General features: G+C 52.9%; 2 protein-coding genes across 2 annotated transcripts in view; one reads left to right on the top strand and one right to left on the bottom strand.

The window, feature by feature from the left end:
* Window positions 1-20,743, top strand: part of LOC309684213 (olfactory receptor 14A16-like) — a gene marked incomplete at both ends in the record, with an annotated part of 151,839 nt that extends 131,096 nt beyond the window's left edge. Inside the window, one exon of the mRNA XM_082500153.1 lies at window positions 20,540-20,743. Within this exon, the coding sequence (XP_082356279.1) occupies window positions 20,540-20,743 (204 nt within the window). The remainder of the gene's footprint in view (window positions 1-20,539) is intronic.
* LOC309684192 (olfactory receptor 14C36-like) lies at window positions 7,696-8,667 on the bottom strand (the record flags this gene model as incomplete). The annotated part of the gene is made up of 1 exon (XM_082500136.1): window positions 7,696-8,667. One exon carries the CDS (start codon window positions 8,665-8,667, stop codon window positions 7,696-7,698), a length of 972 nt encoding a protein of 323 aa, XP_082356262.1.
* Window positions 20,744-22,956: the final 2,213 nt, after the last annotated feature.

Below are 22,956 nucleotides of genomic sequence, written 5' to 3' on the forward strand. Positions count from 1 at the left end.
TGGTGGCAGGGGTAACCAAGAGGCATGCTGGGAACTGCCAGCTCTAATGGAGCAGTTCATAGAGACAGGGCAGCATTTGGGGGCGTCTTGTTGGAAGCTGGTGGGAAATCCCTTTGGCCAACTTCAATGACACAAGGTGTCCACGTGGAGGACAAGTGCCCCTGTAACTCTTCCTTCTGCCCAGGACAGCCCCTAGAGGGATTCAGCTGACCAAATGGAGTCACGTGGCACAGGCAGAGCGCAGTCTCTCTCTTCTCTATCCGCTGTCTTTTCCACATGTCCCTGGAGTACGATGGCAGTTGTCTCACGTGCATCCCTTCATTGCCTGACCTAATTCAGGGCAGGGGTACCTATATTTAGTTTACAGATTCGGTCCTGTAGTACTCAGGGAGGTGCCAGGTCTCTCCAGAACAACTGCATGTGCCTGACAGGGACAGCAGAGGTCCTGTACAGGAGCCCCGTCCCCACCCAGCCTGGCTGTGTGACAGGCATCACCCAGGGCATCTCAGACAGAGTGGGTGCCTTTGGGCCAGTGACCGAATCCCACCCCTGCAGTGGCAAAAGCTCTGGCCCTTCTCTCTCCAGTAGAGTGCATGAACAGCAAGGACATCACACCAGGGTCTCCTAATGAGTTCCTTCGCTCTCTAACTCTGCTGGTTCTTCTCGCCTCCAGTGTTTAACCATTGATGACTCGATCATGGATCAGGCCAATGATTTTCACAGTGGTCCTGAACCACATGATGTCCACACTAAGGACACTCTCAACATCTTCTCTTCCTTCCTGAGATCAGCTTCACCTCCACCACAGGCCTTCAGGGCAGCAGAGACACAACAGACAGCAACCCCCTCTGCTGCTCAGACTACACAGCCCAGCTCTGCTTCTTTGGCAGTGGACTGAGAAGGGTGAGAACCTTTGTGAGAACCTCATTTCTTCTTCGCACTGCCATGTGCCATCCACTCCAGCGTGTCTCTGCTCTGAAGCAAAGCTGCAATGTTTTGGTGAAGTGACAGCCAGTGGCAAATCCTCAGAACACCACAGCTTTGCGTGGTGTTTTTCTCTGTGCAATACTCAGTGAGGACAGAGAGTCATCAGTAGAGCCTGGGATGCCATCGGGTCAGAGTGAGGTTGGGACGCAGGGGTGGTGGTCAGTATCTGCTGAAAAATAGTCACTGGCATAGGACGGTGTAGGACAGCCTGTGGTGGGGATGGCCCCTTTGTGGGGGCTGGGACTGCCCAACAGAACAGAAATCCTCGTGCAACTGACTATGGCTGCTGTCTTTTCCCCTCAGGATGCCGAGATGATACCAGGTCCCTTCAGCTCCAGCGCTTTCCTGCCACTTCACCCACACACTTACTCCATAGAGGCCAAGGAGGAGCCCTCGCATAGTCCTGCACTGGGCATCACACATACCCACATCTCACTGCCCCCAGGAGGAGTCCTGAGTGTCTCATGAGGGAAATAAATCCCATTCCTGAGGGCAAGGATCCCCATTGCTAGGGGAAGTTGGTCAGGGCTCGAACATCCAGCTTGAGGAAACACATCCAGGGCTTTCACAGCCACATGTGAGAAACTTTGGGGGCAGTCTTTGTACCAACCCCCATTTCTCTCTTCAGCCACCCAGGACTACAGCAGCCTTGTTCACAGCTGACCTTCCTCCACTGCAGTCCATTGGCACTGGTTCCAACCTGTTTTACCTAGAGAATAAGCTGCACGCAGACACAGAGGGATGTTTCGTAAATGTCACAAAAAAAAAAAAAAAACCAAAAAAAAAAAAAACAAAGGAGGAGATGGTTGAATAAAAAATAAAATACACTCCTCTGCTTTAAATGAAGTCTACATTACCTCCTCTCAAGTCTACCATTCAATGCAGATGGCCTTAGACCAACAGAAAACACATTTGTCTGCCAAGCCCAGATCCGAAGAACCCAAAGCCCTCCCTGTAATGGCCTCTGTTTCTCCATATTCAATCTTGGCTCACAGTGAGCACCTTTAGGAGACCCTGCAACATCTAGTCGCACTCGTTTCTTATTCCACTCCAGCGCTGGACAGCTTGGGTGCAATTGTCCAGAATTCCCTTTCTACTCAAGGGAGAGAAATGAGTTGTCTCAACTGAGATGCTTTGGCCTACGCTGCCTGTCCAGCTCCTGCTCCAGAAAGTCTCCCAGCAGCCCTGAGTCACGTTACCCAGTGCCACGTTGGGGCATCACCTACCTACGGGTATCTCTGAGGCAGTGGCCACCTCTGTGTGGGCAACTGCATCAACCCCTGAAGGAAGATGTTAGGCAGAAGTTGAAACATACAGAAAACAATGCGGTGTAAGAAGTGTGTAAGAAGTCTTCTTATTCACAACTTTGATGCTGGTCTGTAAATTGTCATTATTGTTTCATAGGCCATGGACATGCACCAGCAAGCTGATGGCCCTTTCTCTCCCTCTCTGGAAGTACAGAATTATGCATGTGGTCCCTTCTGACTGGTAACATTTGACTTTGCTCAAGTAGCCCCTGCTTTGATTCCTATCCACGGTTAGCTGTTTTCCTCTAGAGTCCTGCCTTGAGGCACAGAGGCCTGGGAGACCTTGCTGGGGATAATGCAGTCAGGGAGCACACAACGTATCTCAGGTCTATCTATGCCCACATTTTAGCAGTGATACTGTCTTATCTGTGCTTCTTTTTCCACTGTCCCTGAAGTAGTACCAGGTCGTTATGGTGCCCTTGAATTGACTCTGAAGTTTCAGCTGAGTTTTGACATAGATCATTTCTGTGCTTGGAAGATGCTGTCCTTGAAGACCAGCTGTACTGAGCTCGGCTGCCTTTCACAGCTGCCAACCATGAGATCCCCACTCAAACTCCCAGGACCAGGCTGAAGTCTGCTCCTCTGATGTCTGCCATTTGCCTTTCCTTCCTCACTCTCCTTGGCAGCTGTGTTGCAACTGTTTCAGTGTCACGAGAGCCAAGGCTTACAAGGACCTTCAAGTCCCTGAGCATCTCTTCCACGCTGGCAAGGATCACATCCAGGCTTGCATTGCCCTTGTTGGCCTGTCTGGCAGCTGTGCTGAGAAGCTCTCCCAAGACACTCCAGAACCCTCCTGGACTGTTTCACACTGCTGTGTTCCCCTTCCAGGAAATGCCAGGGCCTTTAACGTCCCCGGTGAGGCCCAGGCTCCTACATCCTGAAACTTCCATTGGGTTCCTTAAACAAGACTGTGCCAGCTTCCCCACCTTGACTGCGGGTTCCTCGTCTCCCACCACCATGTCACCTTGACTGGCCCTTCCTCTGACCCTCATTCACAAGGGCTCACCCAACTTGTAGCCTTCATCATGAAGGAGCTCCATACATCAAAGAAACTTCATTGCTTTGGCGCTACCCCACACCAGATCCTTCCAGTCTGTCTCTCCTGAAAAGCCAGTTCCCATCCCATTCGCCCAGGGCACTCACTTGTCTCACCATGCCTTGGCAGTTACGCCATGGATGTCAAAAAGCACATGCTCCAGCTCGTCCTGGCTATGCCTTTGCCTGAGGGCAAGTGCGCATATTTGGGCTGTAGCACCGCAGCATTTCTGCCCCGTCTGGGCTCCCTGGGGGTGTCCTTGGGGCTCCAGGGAAATCTGCTGGGAAACAGCCTGAAGTCATCCCTGATATTCCCTCCCTGAGCTCGGGAGAGACAGTTCTGTCCAGCAGTTCATTTCTCAATCAGAGACAGACTGAGGGCCAATATCTTTTTTCTTTTCTTATTAGACAGGACACCCAGGCAATGCCAGGGAGCAATCTCCTTTTCCTGTTCGGAGAGAAGGGATTCAATGGCAACTCCATCACCAACTTCCTCTTCCCGGCATTCACAGACATGCGGGAGCTGCAGCTCTTAACCTTTGGGCTCTTCCTGGGCATCTACCTGGCTGCCCTCCTGGGAAACGGCCTCATCATCACCAGGGAAAAAAATCTGAAAAATCAACAAGACAACAAAAACACCCCAACCTCAACACTGTGTAAGCACTGCTACACAACCACCAAGTGTGTTTGGGTGTGTTTGGCTCAGAAACCCAAAATACAGCACCACACAGACTACTGTGAGGAAAATGAACTTGCACTCCAGACAGGCCAAGTGACACAGGTCAATGGGAGAGCTTCCTGGGGTGACCTTCCAGACTGAGGGTGGGGGTTACTGCCTTTGGGAGTGTGACTCTCATTGCGTGTTAACAGAAACAGCACTTTGGGCTTGTGCAAGACTTACTATTAGGTGTCATGGAAATGCCAAAGGAGGAATGAAGGTTGTTTGGGAATGGACAAGTTTGGAAAAACCTCAAGAAAAGGGGCTAAAAGTAGCCCATTAAGTTTAAAGAGGTTGCTGGTAAAGCCCCTTGTGTGGCCATGGCCTGCAAGTGATCAGCACAGCCTCTCCTGTCTTCTTCTCCAATTCCACCAAGGTGCTGCTGGGGTGAGAGCCCAGCGTGAATGCCTATCATGTTGCTGGGTGGGTCAGTGTGTGTAACTGCTGGCAAACATGAGGCTGGAGAAGCCAGCCAGTAGGACAGAGACCTGGGAGCCAGGTATGAGAGAGACCATGACTGGATACCGGAGAGACCAGAGGCTCTGGGAGCTGGCTAGTGGAGGGAGCAGGTGGTCCAAATCTTTTGCTGGAGAAACTGTGGGGTCTTGGGACTCTGGTACTGTTGAGGTTATAGGCCTGGACCAGGAGGTGAAGGGACTATATGACAGAGCAGCAGGAATACAAGGAGCTCTTCTTGGAGATGGACAGTGAGTCAGCTGAGAGTTGATGGTTGAGGATTATCATGCAGATCAACACGGGCAATGCTATGGTGGGTGTCTGCTACAGACCTGCTGATCTGCAGGGGAGGAGAAAGAGTTAGATGAGGCCTTCTGCAGGTCCTGGTCCTCATGGGGGCCTTAAGCTAAGATCTGGATGGTTTCACAGCCCTTTGTAGCCAAGAGAAATGAAATTGCCCAGACGGCAAAGACCTGGGTTCTGTTTGTGCCTTCCAGCTTTGCCAGCAGCCTTGGCAGTGCAGTTTGTCCCACTCCTGCCCCAGTTTTCCTCCAGGCTGTAGACACCCATCTTGCTTCCCCACCTTGCCCTCCCCTGGGAATTTCTGTACCTTCACTGATGTCGCTGTGCCCTAACCGGCTGTTTCTTGGAACACAAAGCCATGGGATCGTCACCAACTCTCTCTGGGTGTCCTCTTGCACTGCAGCACTACACTTGGAGGGATATTTCTTCTTCCTCCTGTCCAGTCTCCACTTTCCCAGCTGCACTATACAGCATTTTTTCTCTGTCCTGCCTTTTCCCACTTCCAACAAAAGCTCAAAAATCTCAGAAAGCACCCTCCAGGCTGGAAACCTAACTCATCAGCGACTTACATCATCAGGTCTTTCACCTGACCAGATAGAGGGGACCTCGCTGTGATCTTCTAAACCACCTGGCTGCTGCTGCTGGCCTGTCAGCTTTGTGGGTAGACGTAGGCAAGCCATCTGCCTGCTGCTGTCCCTTCGGATACTCAGGCAGAAGGGACACACCAACCCATACCCATGTCCTCTTCCTGGGTGGGGCTTCCTCGTTCAGGCGAGTAATAAGGACATTCAACAGTGTTGGCCCAAATGCTGATCACTGAGGGATTCTGGTTATGACTGGCTTCTGGGAGGACTTTTTACCACTGTGGACATTTGGGCCTGATCATCTAGCCAACTTCCGACCCACCACACCATCCACTGCTTCAGCCCAGAGAGCATCAATATGGCCATAAGGAGATGATGTCAAAGACCATGCAGAACGCCGAGTACACAACATGCCCCTGTTTCCCCTAACCATTCTGGTCCAGCAAAGCCTTTCTTGTCCTTCCACTGCCTGGAGATGGCTGCAGGAGGACGGACCCCATCAGCCTCCAAGGGACTGAGGAAGGCTGATCAGTTTGTAATTACCCGAATCCTCACCCCTGCCCTTCTTGAAGATGGGTTTGACATCTGCCTTCTCCATAGACCTCGGAACGTGTCTGGCTGCTCTGGCACATTTGAGGGCATAATCCAGAATCACAGGACAGGGTGGCATAACAGACACGAGCAGTTGCAGTGAGCCTGTCCACGGCAGTGGAGGTGAACGTCCCTGGGATGGTGGGGATTTGTTCCTGCAGTCACACACAGAAATGTCAGATCTCTGTCGGGTGCCCACTCCTCAGCTGGCCTCGGGCACTCCTCATACACACATGGCTGATCAGTGACACAAGTCCTTCCCTTGCCCATGCAGAGGCAGTGCACGGCAGCGGTTACAGTGTCTCTCTGACCTCCTGCCGCCACCCCCGGAGTCTGGGAGGCACCGCAGCCCTGCGGTGTGTCGCCCTGCTCTGCTTTCCTCCTGAGGAATGGACACAGGGACCTCGGTTCAAGGAAGCACATCCCAGTGCTGCATCCAGGTGTTTCCCCAGGGGATGTTACTCTCCAAGTGAAGTGACCTCGTCTGTCACACTCCCCTTCATGGCACCCCCAGGAATAGCTGATGGCTTTTGTGTTCACTCGGGTCCATCTCCCCACATGCACAGGCTGTGCATGATTAAGTCTCATCTGTAGAATGCAAAGTTAGACCTCCTCATTTGGTGTCCCTCTATCTGAAGGGACAAAGAACGTCTCTGAGTTGGGGTGATGTCCAATGCTGGACATGGAAGATGTTCTTGGCTGGCCCACGATGGTGACCCTGGGGAAACTTCCCCGGGGTGTCCAGCGGGCACAGGCACAGCCCAGACACTGCTCTGCTGCTCCGTCATGTCTCTCGCAGGAGCCCGGCTGTGCCAGGACACTGCTGTGTGACCCCAGCCTGCACACTGCCACACTTCAGCTCTTCCCTGGGGTTTTCCTCTCCGGGCCACTTGCTAGCCCCACCAGCCAGACCCTCCCTGAATCTGGCCACCTCCTGCCCTCTCGCTAGCGCAGCCCAGCAGAGCAGCCCCATTGGGACTGGTCCCACAGCAGCACATGGAGGCCAGTGAGAATGTCCACCCAGCTGGCATGCTGAGGAGATCTCCTCCCCAGGCAGCTTGCAGACCCAGCTGCCAACATTCCTGCCCAGAGTGGCATGAGAGAATTGGCCCAGGGCATCATCAGGAAGGTCCTTTTGCCCCAGGGACAGGGCAGCCTGCCCTGAGCTGCCCCACCACAGCAAAGGGTTTCTCTGTCCATGTTTGGCCTGCTATGCTCCCAGCACAGCCCATCCCCCTCAGAGACTTTCCCAAGAGAGCTCATCTGTGATGGCCTGGCCAGCCATTCCTGCACCCCCTCCCCAGGTGTCCCACAGCCCCCGAGATGGTGGTGTGGCTCTGCAGAGCCAGGGGCTGTGGTGCCCAGGGCCGTGCTGGTCAGGCTGGGAGGCAGACCCAGCTCAGGTGGCTCCTGCCCCCTCCATCTCAGCACACAGATGCTGCCTCTGCAGCTCCAGAGAACATCTCAGAGAAAGGATATCAGACAAGCAAGATGGTGCAGGGTCTTTTATTTTGTTTAAACACACTGAGAGAGCAGCTCCTTATTTACACAAAGTCTCTGGCTCACATAAGACAGGCAGATGCTGACATAGATATAATATACAGGGTGACTCTTCTCTTTTGTTCACAGCATTAATACAACCCAGAAAAGCTAAAACCCAAAGAAACAAAAAGAAAAATATACCAAAGTAAGTCTGGGACTGTAATGAGGTACATCATGAGTGATATGCAGAGCCAGATGGGCAGTTCATTGCTGCTTCTGAAAAGAAACCAGTCATCAGTTTCCTTAGGGCATCCTTGAGCTCCTGGTTCCTCATGCTGTAGATGAGGGGGTTCACTGCTGGAGGCACCACCGAGTACAGAAATGACACCAACAGGTTCAGGGATTTTGAGGAGATGGAGGGGGGCTTCAGGTAGGCAACCATGACAGTGCTCATAAAGAGGGAGATCACGACCAGGTGAGGGAGGCACGTGGAAAAGGCTTTGTGCCGTCCCTGCTGTGAAGGGATCCTCAGCACAGCCCTCAAGATCTGCACATAGGACACCAGAATGAAAACAAAACCCCCAAATGCTATTAAGACACTAACCACAAGAAGCCCCATTTCCCTTAGGTAGTATGAATGTGAGCAGGAGATCTTTAGTATGTGGGGGACTTCACAGAAGAACTGTTCCAGGGCATTGCCCTGGCAGAGGGGCAGTGAAAATATATTGGCCGTATGCAGCACAGCATAGGGAAAAACACTGCCCCAGACAGCTGCTGCCATGCGGACACAAGCTCTGCTGCCCAGGAGGGTCCCGTAGTGCAGGGGTTTGCAGATGGCAACGTAGCGGTCATAGGCCATGACGGTGAGAAGATAAAACTCTGCTGACATGAAAAAGACAAAGAAAAAGACCTGTGCAGCACATCCGGCATAGGAAATGCCCCTGGTGTTCCAGAGTGAATTGGCCATGGCTTTGGGCACAGTGGTGGATATGCAACCCAGGTCAAAGAGGGAGAGGTTAAGGAGGAAGAAGTACATGGGTGTGTGGAGGCGGTGGTCGCAGGCGATGGCGGTGATGATGAGGCCGTTTCCCAGGAGGGCAGCCAGGTAGATGCCCATGAAGAGCCAGAAGGTCAAGAGCTGCAGCTCCCGTGTGTCTGCGAATGCCAGGAGGAGGAAGTGGGTGATGGAGCTGCTGTTGGACATCTGATCTCTTTGCTCATGAGGTTCTGCCCAAGGAGGAAAGCACACTCACAAGTTAGGACTGCTCTGAGCAAATCTCTTCACATTCCCTTTGTCTCATTCTCCTCTGTCCTTCCCAAACACACATGACCTTCCTCTTTCCTTTCAGGACCTTTTGACTTCCCCAAGTTCCGAGCTCTGCTGTGTGCTGGCCAAAGATGACACAAGGAGGAGGCTTCTGCCCACGGGCTCCCGAGCAGTCACCCCTGCTCGACAGCAGTGGGCATCTGGGAACGTGTGGCAGCCTTTGAAAGTCACGGTTTGCCTCATTGCTAACCCATGTGTCATGAAGACAAGCTGGTCATCATTTTCCATCAGGAGAATGCCAGATAAACTCCCACCTGAACCCCCTTGTCCCCAGAGAGTACGAGGGTAAGAACAAGAGCAGCATGAAGAGGAGGGGAAAATGGAGAAATGATCCTGCTGAGGGAGGAAAGGGACTTATAGACAGTGCTCAGGAGTTTCTTCTCCTTGGTGTGTGGCTGCTGCGGAGGCACCTCGGCCAGAAACCCCACAGCCTTGATGTCAGCAGCTCTGCTGGGCGAGAGATGAGACTGGGGGCAGTTTCAGTAGAAGGCTCCCTCATTACAGGAGATGGCAGGAAGGTGCCCGAATCACCCTCCCAAGGCACATGGGAGCTGCTCCCTCTCTCCCTGCCCAGGGCTGTGCTGCCTGGAGCTGTCCCTGCTGGGAGCTCTTTCTCTGGCAGCACGTCTCCTCCCCGGCAGTGCACACAGAACCCATCATAGACGCTGTGTGCTCAGCTCTGCCCTGCAGACACCTCCTGGCAGCAGAAGACTGCCCAGGAGCATCCCTGTGGGCACAGGCTCTGACAGGAACACCTGACCGACCCTGATAAGGCTGCAAAGGTGATGCTGGGTGCTGTCTGTAAGCTGTAGGGCACTGATTTTTATTAATCCCAGAATTATTCACCTCTCAAATTTGGAGACTCAGTGCCTTCTCAAGAATGGGGAGATGAATCTCCATGTCTTACTCCTCACACAGAAAAGGAAAAGCAGAAGACTGAAAGCACAAAATCCTTCCCTTTCAGGTACCCCTGCCTTGATGTTCTTTTTGAAAAGTGTCCTCTGCCACTGCTCTTGAGCTGTGAGCAGCCCTGACCCACGCAGTTCTCCCTCTCAGAAGCAGAACCCTGCCATGCAAGGAGTTGCTCTTTCCACCCACAGCTTCTCCCCACAGCACTGTGGGAGCTCCCTGGGCAGGCACAGAGCTGACCCTGGCAGGCGGCAGAGTCCCTGCCCCCGCACACAGCCCCCGGCGTGCAGGGACCCTGCTGGCAAGGACAGCCCTGCCCACCCCTGCCTGCACACCTATCTTCAAACCTCAGAGCTATCCCTGGCAGAAGGCAGCTGACCTTCATTGTGCCTTTGAAGGTGCAGCAGGGCTACCCTGCTCTGAAGCACATCCTCCTGCTCCACACCAGAAAAGCCAGGAGAGCCGTCCTGACAGCTCTGATCAGCCATGGCATGTGCCCGGTGTAGGAGACACTGCCAGGAACTCACCTGCATTGCCCCACAGCCACAGACTTACCGTGGGAAAGGCTGTGAAGGGTTCTCCCCCTGTGCGCTCTCTCCTGTCCTCCCACCCCAGACTGCCTTTACCTCTCTCGCCCTCCCCTGCTCTGCCCTCGCTGCCTGCAGGCAGTGCCCTCAGCCCTGCTGCGCTGTGCAGAGGAGCTGCTCCTGGGCAGAGCTGTCTCTCTGCAGTGCTGCCCGCTTGCCAGGAGCTCCCTCCATCCCAGCAGCCCGGCCCAGCTCAGCAGCAGAGGACCAGCCCACAGTGGCACCGTCTCTGTCCCCTCTGGGCTCCCTGGAGTTGTCCCTGGGGCTCCAGGGGAACCTGCTGGGAAACAAGCTGAAGTCAGCAGTGATGTTTTCTCCCTCAGCTGGAGAGGGAAACTTCCATCCAGCAGTTTCAGTTCTCAGTCAGAGAAAGTCTAAGGTCCAAGAATACTTTTTTTTTTTTGTTTCAGTATTAGAGAGAACACCCAGACAATGCCAGGGAGAAATCTCCTTTTCCTGTTAGGAGGGAAGGGATTCAGCAGAGTCAACGAAGGCTTCTCAGCCTGGGTTTGTAGTCTCTGGGGTTACAACAGGAGTTAGCTCCATCCCATACCCTCCACAAACCCTTAGCAGGAGGCATTCCTCTGGCCTCACTTCACAAGGGCACAAAAGCAGCTCCTGCATGTGAGCTGCTGGTCTCAGCTCCCTTGTGAAGTAATGGAGAGGGAGGGCAGGAGGAAGATTTTTGGACACAGACACCTGGGGACATCTTTGGTGGCTGGGGTGACCAAGAGGCATGCTGGGAAGTGCAAGCTCTAGCGGAGCAGTTCATAGAGACAGGGCAGCATCTGGGGGCATCTTGGTGGAGGCTGGTGGGAAATACCTTTGGCCAACTACAGTGACACAAGGTGTCCACGTGGAGGACAAGTGCCCCTGTAACTCTTCCTTCTGCCCGGGGCAGCCCCTAGAGGGATTCAGCTGACCAAATGGAGTCACGTGGCACAGGCAGAGCTCAGTCTCTGTCTTTCTCTTCTCCATCAGCTGTCTTTTCCACATGTCCCTGGAGTACAATGGCATTTGTCTCACGTGCATCCCTTCATTGCCTGACCTAATTCAGGGCAGCTGAACCTCAATTTAGTTTACAGATTCCGTCCTGTAGTGCTCGGGGAAGTAAAATTACATGTGGCTGACAGGGACAGCAGAGGTCCTGTACAGGAGCCCTGTCCCCATCCAGCCTGGCTGTGTGGAAGGCATCACCCAGAGCATCTCAGACAGAGTGGGTGCCTTTGGGCCAGTGACTGAATCCCACCCCTGCAGTGGCACGAGCTCTGTCCCTTCTCTCTCCAGTAGAGTGCATGAACAGCAAGCACATCACACCAGGGTCTCCTACTCTGTTCCTTTGCTCTCTAACTCTGCTGGTTCTTCTCTCCTCCAGTGTTTAACCCTTGATGACACGATCATGGATCAGGCCAATGATTTTCTCCTTCATCACCAGCAAGGCCTCCCAGTTCCATGTGCCTAAGAGGCTAAACCCCACGCAAAAGCCAGCAGTGGATGGAGATCAAGTCTGCGGGTACTTAGCTAAGGTCAACCCTTAGTAGTCCATTGGACCAGATGGGACGAATCTAAAGATGTTGGGAGAGCAGCCCAATGTCACAAGAGGGCTGCTGTGATACATTTTGGAAGGTCATCATGACTGAAGAATCCACATGCATTGTAGGGAAGTCACAGGCATTGGCAAAGCCTCAGAAAACCACAGTGCAGGCAGGAAGGAAGCAGGCACAGGCGTAGGAGTGTGTAGCTATGGTGGGGATGGCCAGGGGCCTTGGTGGGGCTTTGACACCCCAACAGAACTGAGACCCTTGTCTGCTTAGCTATGGCTTCTGTCTCTTCCACTGTGCGCCATGAGAGGACACCAGATTCTGACAGCTCCGGTGCATTTTTTCTCCTCGCCTGCCCTCCACAAAGCCTGGGACGTGCACTACTGCTGATCTGCACCTGGTGTTACACAGTCCCACATTGCATTGCCCCCAGGAAGTGCTCAGAGTATTTGGACAATTTAGAAGAGGCAAAGGATACGCCTCCACAGGGGATGGGGCTCTGGGCTTGACCACTCTGCTTGGTGAAGCGCATCAAGGGCTTTCACAGGGGTCTTCACATTTCAATTTCCTCCTCTACCAAGTGCCTTCAACTTCCTGCTTTACCAGTCCCCAGAGACAGGTGCTTTCTCTGCTCCTTCCCTCCATGGTCTCTTCAGTGAGGGGCGTCAGCAGGGCCTGGTAACACCCTCAGAAACCTGCAGGTTTGCTTCTTTTACTTCCTCAGAAGCCTGGTCAGTCTTTCAGGAGCTGCAGTTCAGGAACTCGGCACCAGAGGGCTCATTCCCACACAAAACACCCAAAGGCATCAAGTCTGGGTATAATTTTCCTTTAGTCTTCAATTCTGATGTGGCTTACTAGAGAGATTTTAGGCGTGCAGTCACAGTGAAAATATGTCAAAGCAGAGAGACAAAGGGAATAAAATGTTTGATTTTAACTAACCAGTTTTGCATTAATGCCAATGCATTTGGCTTAGAGGAATGTCTTCAAGTAGACTCTGCACCATCTAGACCGACATGGATGGACTGGCACAGGCCCTGCAACATCCCTTGCAGGAGGAACCCCCCTCTGCTAGGCTGATGCATGCATCCAAGATGCAAACCTCTGCAGCGCCCACTTGTCACAGGCCTCCAGGCAGAGGGTGACGCATTCCCCATGACCCTCCAAGCCTGCATCAGCTCTTTTTGCTTTTGCTCCCCAGCCCTGAAACTCTCCAGCCCATGGGAGCTTTGGCTTAGGCACCCTCCCTCCACGCAGGGCCAAGGGTTCTCAATTCCTCCTTGGCAGCTGCCCCTGCTTCCACCTCCTGCCGGCTGCCTTTGGGCCCTGGCGCTCACTCACTTTACACCAGCAGCCTCCTCAGAGGGGTGTTTCTCTTCATAGCTATTCAGATAGACCATTCCTGTCCTTGGAGGAGGCTGTCCTGCACGGCCTATCAGATTTCCTGAGCTCCTTCACCCTTCAGAGCTGCTTCCCAGGGCACCGCTTGTATCAGTCTCCCAAGCACGTCAAAGTGTTCTCCTCTGGAGCCCGCCCATCTGTGCTCCGCTGCTGGCCTTCCTCACTCCTCTTTGGCACCTGGGACCCCCCTATTTCCAGGTCATGACAGCCAGGGCTGACACTGATGATCACATCCTGACCAGCTCTTCCTTGTTGGCCAGGACCAGGGCCAGGTGAGCATCACCCTTCCTGGCCCACCTGGCAGCTCTGTTAAGGAGTCATCCCAAGATCCTCCAGACTGTTGGCACCCTGTTGCTTTGCCTGGCCAGTGAATTCCAGAACAGTTACAAGTCCCCATGGAACCTGCTCATGAACCTGGAGACTTCTCCGGGTTGTTGTCAGAAGAGGTTTTCTGCCTCCTCTCCCTGATCAAGGAGTGGATAACTGCCAAGACAGTGTCACCTGGACTGAACTTTTCCTCCCATCCTCTCTCACACCAGCTTCCTCAACATGTTGCCCATCTCGTAGAGGTGCTCCATAGATATGAGCTGCTCCTTCACACAGAGGGCATCCCCCCATCTCATCCTCTCTGCCACTCCCTCCAGCAGAGCCTGTACCCTTCCATTGCAGCACCCCAGCTCAGCAAGCTCTCCCACCACATCTCATTTCACCCCAAAACATCACCATGCTGTGACAAGACATGGGGCTCCTCCTGGCAGTGCACATTTGGGCTGCAGCCCCTCAGCTGTGGCACCAAGTTTCAGCACAGGGAAACCTGAGCGCTGGTGCTGACCCGAACACCCATTGTACACCGAGCAGTTGGTGCTGCGCTGCGCTGGGTTGCACGTACGGCATGGCCTTCACACCTGCGCTGTGCTGCACAGGGCTTGTGGCCGCAGGACAACCTCAGCAGTGTATTGGCACACAAGAGCCTGCAGGCAGGTCCCACTCTGTACTGGACAATACGCCTCCTGCATGGCCTGGCCTGTCTGCAACGCTGCAGCAAGAAGTTGTCATGAAAACATCGTTGCTGTTTAACTGCAGAGATGAGGAATGGTGTTGTTTCCTTGTAGGAAACACATGTGGTAGCTTGACTAACCAAAACAGGAAACTGTCTTCTATGGAGGGGGTCTGCATGGTTTGCTGCATTCAGTGCAAAGCCCATTCTCCGCGACACCTCCTGGGGTTCGTACCGTCTAAAGGAAACGAGATTGCCTCTGTGATATTACCCTCACTGACAGCAGCTTGAAAGATCCTTTATGGAATCTGAGTTCCTTTTTTACTGGGATCATCACAGCCCAGAACCTCCTGGAGAAAACCACTGTCTCAGCACCCTTGGATGCAAACCTTCTGGTCCCACGGACTGGTAAGGGTGGAGTTGGCTCAAGAACACCTTGCTTAGTCCCCATCCTCTGCAGATTGTTCTAGGTGAACCTGCTTTGCAAGGCGGGTTGGACTAGATGATCCCCAAAGGTCCCTTCCAACCCCTACCATTCTGTGCTTCTCCTCAAGAGTCCTGCCTCAAAGCCCAGAGGCTTTGGAGACCTCGCTGGTGGTAACCGAGGCAAAGATGACATTAAGTACCTCAGATATAACTGCACCCACTCTTAATGAATTCAGCAGTGGTCCTACTTTAGATTTTTTTCTTCTGTAACTGTTCCTAAAGAACCAAAAGCTCGTCTTGCTGCCATGGAATTCCTTTTTCACAGAACCACAGAATCATGGAATGTTCAGAGTTGGAAGGGACCTCTAGAGATCATCTAGTCCAACTCCCCTGCTAAAGCAGGATTGCCTAGAGCACGTTACTCAGGACTGCATCCAGGCGGGTCTTGAAAATCTCCAGAGAAGGCGACTCCACAGCCTCCCTGGGCAGCCTGGGCCAGTGCCCTGTCACCCTTCTTCACAGTTAAAGAAATTTTTTCTTGTATTTGAATTGAACTTCCTGTGTTCTAACTTGTGCCCATTACCCCTCGTCCTGTCACTTGGAACCATTGAAAAGTGTCTGGCCCCATCCCTCCTTCAACCCACCCTTTAGACACTTATACGCCATAATAAGGTCTCCCCTCAGCCTTCTCTTCTCCAGGCTAAAGAGTCCCAGCTCTCTCAGCCTTTCCTCATAAGGCAGATGCTCCAAGCCCTTAATCATCTTAGTTGCCCTTTGCTGGACCTGCTCCAGCAGTTCCCTGTCCCTCTTGAACTGGGGAGCCCAAAACTGGACACAGCACTCCAGTTGTGGCCTCACCAGTGCAGAGTAGAGGGGCAGAATGACCTCCCTCGACCGACTGGCCACACTCTTCCCTATGCAGCCCAGGATTCCATTGGCCTTTCTGGCAACAAGGGCACATTGCTGGGCCATGGATAATTTACTGTCTACCACAACCCCCAGATCCTTCTCCTCTGAGCTACTTCCCAGCAGGTCCACCCCTATCCTATACTGGTGCTTTGCATTCTTCCTCCCCAGGTGCAGGACCTTGCACTTGCTTTTGTTGAACCTCATTAGGTTCTTCTCTGCCCAGCTCTCCAGCCTGTCCAGGTCGCGCTGGATGGCAGCACAGCCCTCTGGGGTATCAGCCACCCCACCCAGTTTGGTATCATCAGCAAACTTGCTGAGGATACACTCTGTCCCCTCATCCAGGTCATTAATGAATATATTAAACAAAATTGGACCGAGTATTGACCCCTGGGGGACACCACTGGTTACAGGCCTCCAGCTAGACTCTGTGCCGCTGATCACAACCCTCTGAGTTCTGTCCCGCAGCAACTCTCAATCCACCTCACTGTCACCTCCTCTAGCACATACTTCCTCAGCTTCCTAATGAGGATGTCATGGGAGACAGTGTCAAAAGCCTTGCTGAAGTCAAGGTAGATGACATCCACGGCTCTCCCCTCATCCAGCCAACCAGTTATAACATCATAGAAAGCTATCAGATTGGTCAAGCATGATTTACCCTTGGTAAATCCATGTTGACCACTTCCAATAACTTCCTGTTCCTCAACGTGTTTGGAGATGACGTTCAGAATGAGTCGCTCTGTTACCTTCCCAGGGACAGAGGTGAGACTAACTGGTCTGTAGTTCCCTGGGCCTTCCTTCTTGCCTTTTTTGAAGATTGGACTAATCTTAAAATGATGTTTTACCTGTTGGGTTTTTGAATTGTTACTCTGAAAATACGGCAATTCTTGTTCTAGAAATGGCCGTTCTTTCTTTTTTATGGCAGGGTTTGGGACAAGGTCAGCTTAAAATGCCTGCATGGTGTAGGTAGGTATTTACAGCTTGTGGAGAAGGAGTTGGGAATATCAGAATCCAAGAATCATAGAGTGGTTTGGGTTGGAAGGGAACTAAAAAATCACCTAGTCGTCCCCTCTCTCCCCCCCCCGCCCCCCCCCATGCCATGGACAGAGACATCTTTCACTAGTTCAAGTTGCTCAAAACTTCTGTCCTCGGACACTTCCAGGAATGTGGCATCCACAGCTTCTCTGGGGTACCTCTTCCAGTGTCTTGCCACCCTCATTGCAAACTCTTTCTTCCTTATAGCCAAAGTAAATCTACCCTCTTTCAGTTGAAAGCCATTGCCCCTTCTCCTGCTCCTACAGGCCTTGATAAAAAGTCACAGTCCGTCTTTCTTGGTCTATGACCACTATGTTTTCATCTGCAAACCCCGTGGAGAGTGCCCAGAGACCGCCCAAGATGGGGTTTGGAGGCCTCAAGCGCATGACCATAGAGGCTGAGGGCCGTGGGCTGACTGGTGTGGAGACTGAGGACAGGATAGGAGTAGCCTATCCTTGCAGGGTGCTTGCAGGGGTGGTTTCAGAGCTGGTGGAGCTTTTCTTCCTGGTGCAAAACAGCATGAGGAAGAAATAATGTCACAAAGTCAGCTGGGGAGTTCCAGTCTGGACATGAGGAAGAAGAAATTTCCCTCCTAGGGCAGTGCCGTGGTGCAACATGTCACCCAGAAGGAGTCTGGATGAGCCCAAGGCTTTGTGTTTCAAGGAAGAGCCATGGAGGACAGAGAGAGCAGTGAAGGAAGGTGAAAGCAAGGTGGGGCAGCCGGGGGGATGGCTACAGCCTACGCACAGGTGAGGTGACACTGTAGGACAGCCTGTGGTGGAGATGACAGGGGGATGTGGCAAAGCTGGAAGAAGCCCCCTGACAGAGCCCACCTCTTCACGTCTCTGGTCATGGCTGCTGTCTCTGCCACTCATCCCCGTGGGACCCATTAAAACCACGAGAAACTTTGGAGTTTGCATCTGACTTGGAGTCCCTGAGAGGTTTCTTCAGGTTCCTCTCAGGTCTGAGGTTGATGGACTCAGCACCAAACCCACCAGAGGGGTCGTTAAAGTGCAGTGGGCTGGTGCTGTGCTGCTGAGCTGGGCCGGGCTCCTGGGACGGAGGGAGCTGCCGACAAGTGGTCTGAGCTGCAGAGAGACAGCTCTGCGCAGGAGCAGCTCCTCTGCACAACGCAGCAGGGCTGAGGGCAGTGCCAGGGGACCTCAGGGAGATGAGCGAGGCAGAGAAAGAGCTTCACGGTGGTCAGGACTGGGAGGAGGAGTGAGAGCTCACTGGAGGAGAAATCTTGGCAGTGCTGCACAGGGTGAGTCTGTGGGTGCAGGGCAATGCTGGTGGAGCTGCTGGAGGCACCTCCTAACACTGGAATAACCCACAGCTTGTGGGATCTGTAAGGGGGGACAGAGGGCTCTTGTTGGGAGATGTGAATATGTGTGAAGGTGGGTGTGCAGGCAGGGGTGGGCAGGGCTGTCCTTGCCAGCAGGGTCCCTGCACCCCGGGGGCTGTGTGCCGGGGCAGGGACTCTGCCGCCTGCCAGGGTCAGCTCTCCGCCTGCCCGGGGAGCTCCCACGGTGCTGTGGGGAGAAGCTGTGGGTGGAAGGAGTGCCCCCCAGCACAGTAACATAGGGATGAGCAGGTCAGGACATGGTGCTTCTGCTCTCAAGAGAGTGCAGCACAGGTCAGCTCTACCTCATGCCATTTTTCAGAGGACCTCTGGGGCAGCACACCGACTCAGCAGCATCTTCCCCTTTGCAGCCACATCAGGTTTGCTGTGAACTGGTCTTTAGCACCCGCACACTCAGAGATGCCCCTGGGCAGCACCCCGTCCGTGGGAGGTGTTTGCAGGAAGAGGTGGGCGCACAGCAGTAGGACAGGGTTTGTGAGCACTGAGTGGGAGCTGAGCCAGGGACAGGGAGATGGCTGCCGGCAGCAGAGACACGGGCAGGGAGTGAGAGGGAGCTGCTGCCTGAAACACTGGCGAGGGGGATATGGGCACAGCTGTGCTGTCCCTGCAGCACAGGCACCTTCCCCTGGGCAGCTCCTGCCTGGTCTACATTCCCAGCCTGGCCACAGCTCTGCCCTCCAGCCCACGGGGTCTCGGGCATGCACTGTCCCTGCAACAGCCAGAGCTCAGCAAAGGACGAACCCTGGATTGCCATCTGCTTTGCATGTCCCTCCTCCCTTGTCAGGAGCGTTGTGGCACTTCACAGCCGTCCCCTCCTGCCTGAGCTGCCCTTGTTCTCACCGTTGGATAAACTGAGTCAGTGCAGGGGGTGGGGGCTGCGGGTGGCAGATTCGGCTCCCGTTCAGATGCCGACCCTTTGGGTCCTGCTCTGCAGTCATGTCTATGGCAGCAACGCGCCCAGGTCTCCTCCAGGCAACTTCAGGACATTAACTATTTCCCTGGGGAGTCCTGCCTGGCAGCAGAGTGCTCTCCAGAAGGGCACAGCTCTCCCATAGTCTTTTTGTGCTCCCTCGGATCCACATGGAAAAGACATCTCAGTGCTCAGGCCATGGAAATGCTGCTGGGCAGCTGTACGTGGACAGCTGCAATGACCCCTCCTGGTCCCAGTCTGGGAGGGGAGAGATGAGAAAAGGCAATGAGTCTGTATATCTGCCCTTTGAACCTGGATTCCTCTCCTCTTCGCAGTGTCCTGATTCTTTTGATGGGAACACCCGAGAGGGATCATTCTCCAGCTGCAAGCTGCCAGCACAGGGCAGCGGAGAAGAGGGCTGATGGGCAGAAGAGGTCTCCTCTCTCTGCACTAAGGGATGATCCCTTTGCATCTCAGCACCCACAAGACTTCACCTGGAGTGCATTAGAAATGTCAGGGATTTCAACCATCCCAAACCCCTCAGAAATGGGGCAGGTGCAACCAGAACAAAATAAAGAAAACAAAATCCCCTCTCCTCTGCTGTGCAGTTGGGCAAATTTCAGACAACAATGTATAAAAGCTCTTTGATATAACATGATTACATTTAATTGGAGATCGCTCTGCTTTCCTAATTCCCTCTTGCTGCAGAGTAAGGAGGACTTCTTGGGAGCCCATTGCAGTCCCGGCTCCCAGTGGCAGCCTCAGCCAGCAAAACCCGGAGCTCAAGTGAGGGAGCTGCAGAGAGGTGCTCCTGGACAGAGAGTCTGAATGTGGGGCTGCAACGACATATGCAGTAAAGTTTGATGGAAGAAGTCTGGTCTGACTCAGTACTGCCTTTTCCTCCTTAACAGATAACCACAGTTAATAATAACAGCTAGGAAGCAAATGTCCAACAGCAGCTCCATCACACAGTTCCTCCTCCTGGCATTCACAGACACGCGGGAGCTGCAGCTCTTAACCTTCTGGCTCTTCCTGGGCATCTACCTGGGTGCCCTCCTGGGAAACGGCCTCATCATCATCGCCATCGCCTGCGACCACCGCCTCCACACACCCATGTACTTCTTCCTCCTCAACCTCTCCTTCATAGACCTGGGCTCCATCTCCACCACTCTCCCCAAAGCCATGGCCAATACCCTCTGGGACAGCAGGGCCATCTCCTACCAGGGGTGTGCTGCTCAAGTCTTTCTGTTTGTCTTCTTTATTTCAGCAGAGGTTATTCTTATCTCTGTCATGTCCTATGACCGCTATGTTGCCATCTGCCAACCCCTGCACTACGGGACCCTCCTGGGCAGCAGAACCTGTGTTTGCATGGCAGCAGCTGTCTGGGGCAGTGGGTTTCTCTATTCTCTCCTGCACACGGCCAACACATTTTCACTCCCCCTCTGCCAGGGCAATGCCCTGGACCAGTTCTTCTGTGAAATCCCCCACATCCTCAAGCTCTCCTGCACAGATGCTTACCTGAGGGAAGTTGGGCTTCTTGTGGTTAGTGCGTGTTTAGTCTTTGCGTGTTTTGTTTTCATCCTGCTGTCCTATGTGCAGATCTTGAGGGCCGTGCTGAGGATCCTCTCGGAGCAGGGACGGCACAAAGCCTTTTCCACGTGCCTCCCTCACCTGGCCGTGGTCTCCCTCTTTGTCAGCACTGGCATATTTGCCTACCTGAAGCCCCCCTCCATCTCTTCCCCATTCCTGGATCTGATGGTTGCAGTGCTGTACTCGGTGGTGCCTCCAGCAGTGAACCCCCTCATCTACAGCATGAGGAACCAGGAGCTCAAAGAAGCATTGAAGAAATGGATTCCATGGGTTCACCTTCAGCAGCAGTAAGCTGCCCGTGTCTCCTCACAGGCTGTTCGTAGCTCTTCTCAGGGCAGGATTAGGCTTTATTTGTTTTTCATCTGTGATGATCCTGTTCGTACAGGAATGTTTGTATTCACTCCACATCTCCAGAGGCATGACCCTACTGTGCCCAGTAATAGTGACGCCTTCTGGAAATATGTCATCACAGTATCAGAACTGCCTTCCTGAGGAGCATCTATGTAATAAAAGAGCAGCGCTCTCTGTTGCAGAAAAATTTACATAAACTAGGAAAATGAAATGTAAAATATCATTGTAATTGAAGCAACCAAGGAAACCTGCTGCTGCTCGAGCCCTCTGTACTGACCCCAGCCCTATTGAATTATTTACCTCATATTGAAGTAGAGAAATAGTAACTAGACATGATTTATCTACGATTCAATTAAGGAACTAACCAGCAGACAATGGAGCATTGTTGATAAGCAGGGGATTCCTGTCAAGAGAGCCATGAACTGTGGGCCTGCTCAGCAAACCGAGAAAACCACTTGGAACTGCCAAGATGAGAGGAGCAGTAGGTAAAAGGTAATTCCGGCAGGGGGAGATCACGACCATCGACTCAGTGTCTGCATAACCAAATGATAATTCCTACTCAAAAGAGGACTCTGGAAGAAGACGACAGAGTTTGTGCACTAATTTACATGGGAAGCAAAGAAATCTTGACCAATCCTTCAAGAGAATAACAATGAATATGTATTAATTGTTTGAATATGTAATAACCAATGCATAAAAGTGGAGATTTTTGAAAGCAAGGTGTGCTCCCGTTTCAGGCTGAGCACCCCATTTCTGCGCATTAATGGAATAAACTTGGAAATACCACTGCTCTGTGTGTTATTGGCTTGCTCACCGGGTAAGGAACCCAGATTTGGGATAACAGGAGGGTGCCATACGGAAGTGAAATAGGTCTAGTTTTGACTTTGAGGCAGCAGCAGAAGGAGGATGTGCAGTTCAGTGCTGGGACATGGAGCTAAATAGAGGATTCAAAGGAGTCTATGGGCTGAGACGTCTTTGGTGTCTGAGGAGCATTAGCAGAGCTTTGGAAGAAGCTGCACAGGTTATGGGGAACTCACAGCCATTGTCAAAAGCTCAGAAAATCATGACTTTCTTTTTGAGGAAATAGTTGGTGAAGACAGAGTCATCAGTAAACTTGTGAGAGCATGGGGCCAGAGTGGGGTGGGGAGCAGGGGTGGTGGCTTAAATCTGCAGAGAAACAGGCACAGGCATAGGGAAGTGTAGGACAGCCTGTGGGGAGGGGGGTCAGGTAGGTGGAAGGATGGCCCCTTTGTTGGGGCTGTGACCCCCCAGCAGAACTGAAATCCTGGGGAAAAGCTGTGAGTGGAAGGAGACATCCCTGGAAGGCTAGAATCATAGACTCATGGAATGGTTAGAGAGAAGGGACCTTAACTATCATCTAGTTCAACTGCCCTGGGCAAGGAGACCTCCTACTAGACCAGGTTGATCACCGCCCCATACAACCTGGCCTTGAACCAGGGTTGGGGAAACCACAGCTTCTCTGGGCAACCTGTTCCAGTGCCTCACCACCCTCAGAATTAAGAATTTCTTCCTAACATCTAATCTAAATCTGTGCACTTTCAGTTTAAAATGATTACCCCTCGTCCTATCACTACACTCCCTCATAAACAGTCCCTCTGCACCTTTTCCATAGGCCCCGTTAGGTACTGACAGACTGCTATAAGGTCTCCCCGGAGCTTTCTCTTCTCCAGCCTGATGAACCCAAACTCTCTCAGCCTGTCCTCATAGCAGCGGTGCTCCAGCTCTCTGATCATCTTCGTGGACTCCTCTGGACCCTCTCCAACAGGTCCATGTCCTTCTTTTGTTGGCGTAGTTGACCTTCATGAGATTTGTGCAGGCCCACCTCTCCAGCCTGTCCAGGTCCCTCTGGATGGGTTCCCTCCCCTCCAGCATGTCCACTGCTCCACACAGCTTGATGTCATTGGCAAACTTACTGAGGGTGCACTCCATCCCAACATCCATGTCACCAACAAAGATGTTAAACAGCACCAGACCCAGTACGGACCTCTGAGGAACGCCACTTGTCACTGCTCGCCACTAGGACATGGAGCCCTTGACTGCAACTCTCATTTTCTTTCCAGTGGCTGCTGTGTTTCAGATTTGGTAAAAAAGGAATGTCAATAATGCATATTGTTTTAGTTGTCACCAGGTGT

Source organism: Vanellus vanellus (assembly GCF_965231255.1).
Source record: "Vanellus vanellus genome assembly, contig: HAP1_SCAFFOLD_45, whole genome shotgun sequence".
Taxonomy (NCBI): domain Eukaryota; kingdom Metazoa; phylum Chordata; class Aves; order Charadriiformes; family Charadriidae; genus Vanellus; species Vanellus vanellus.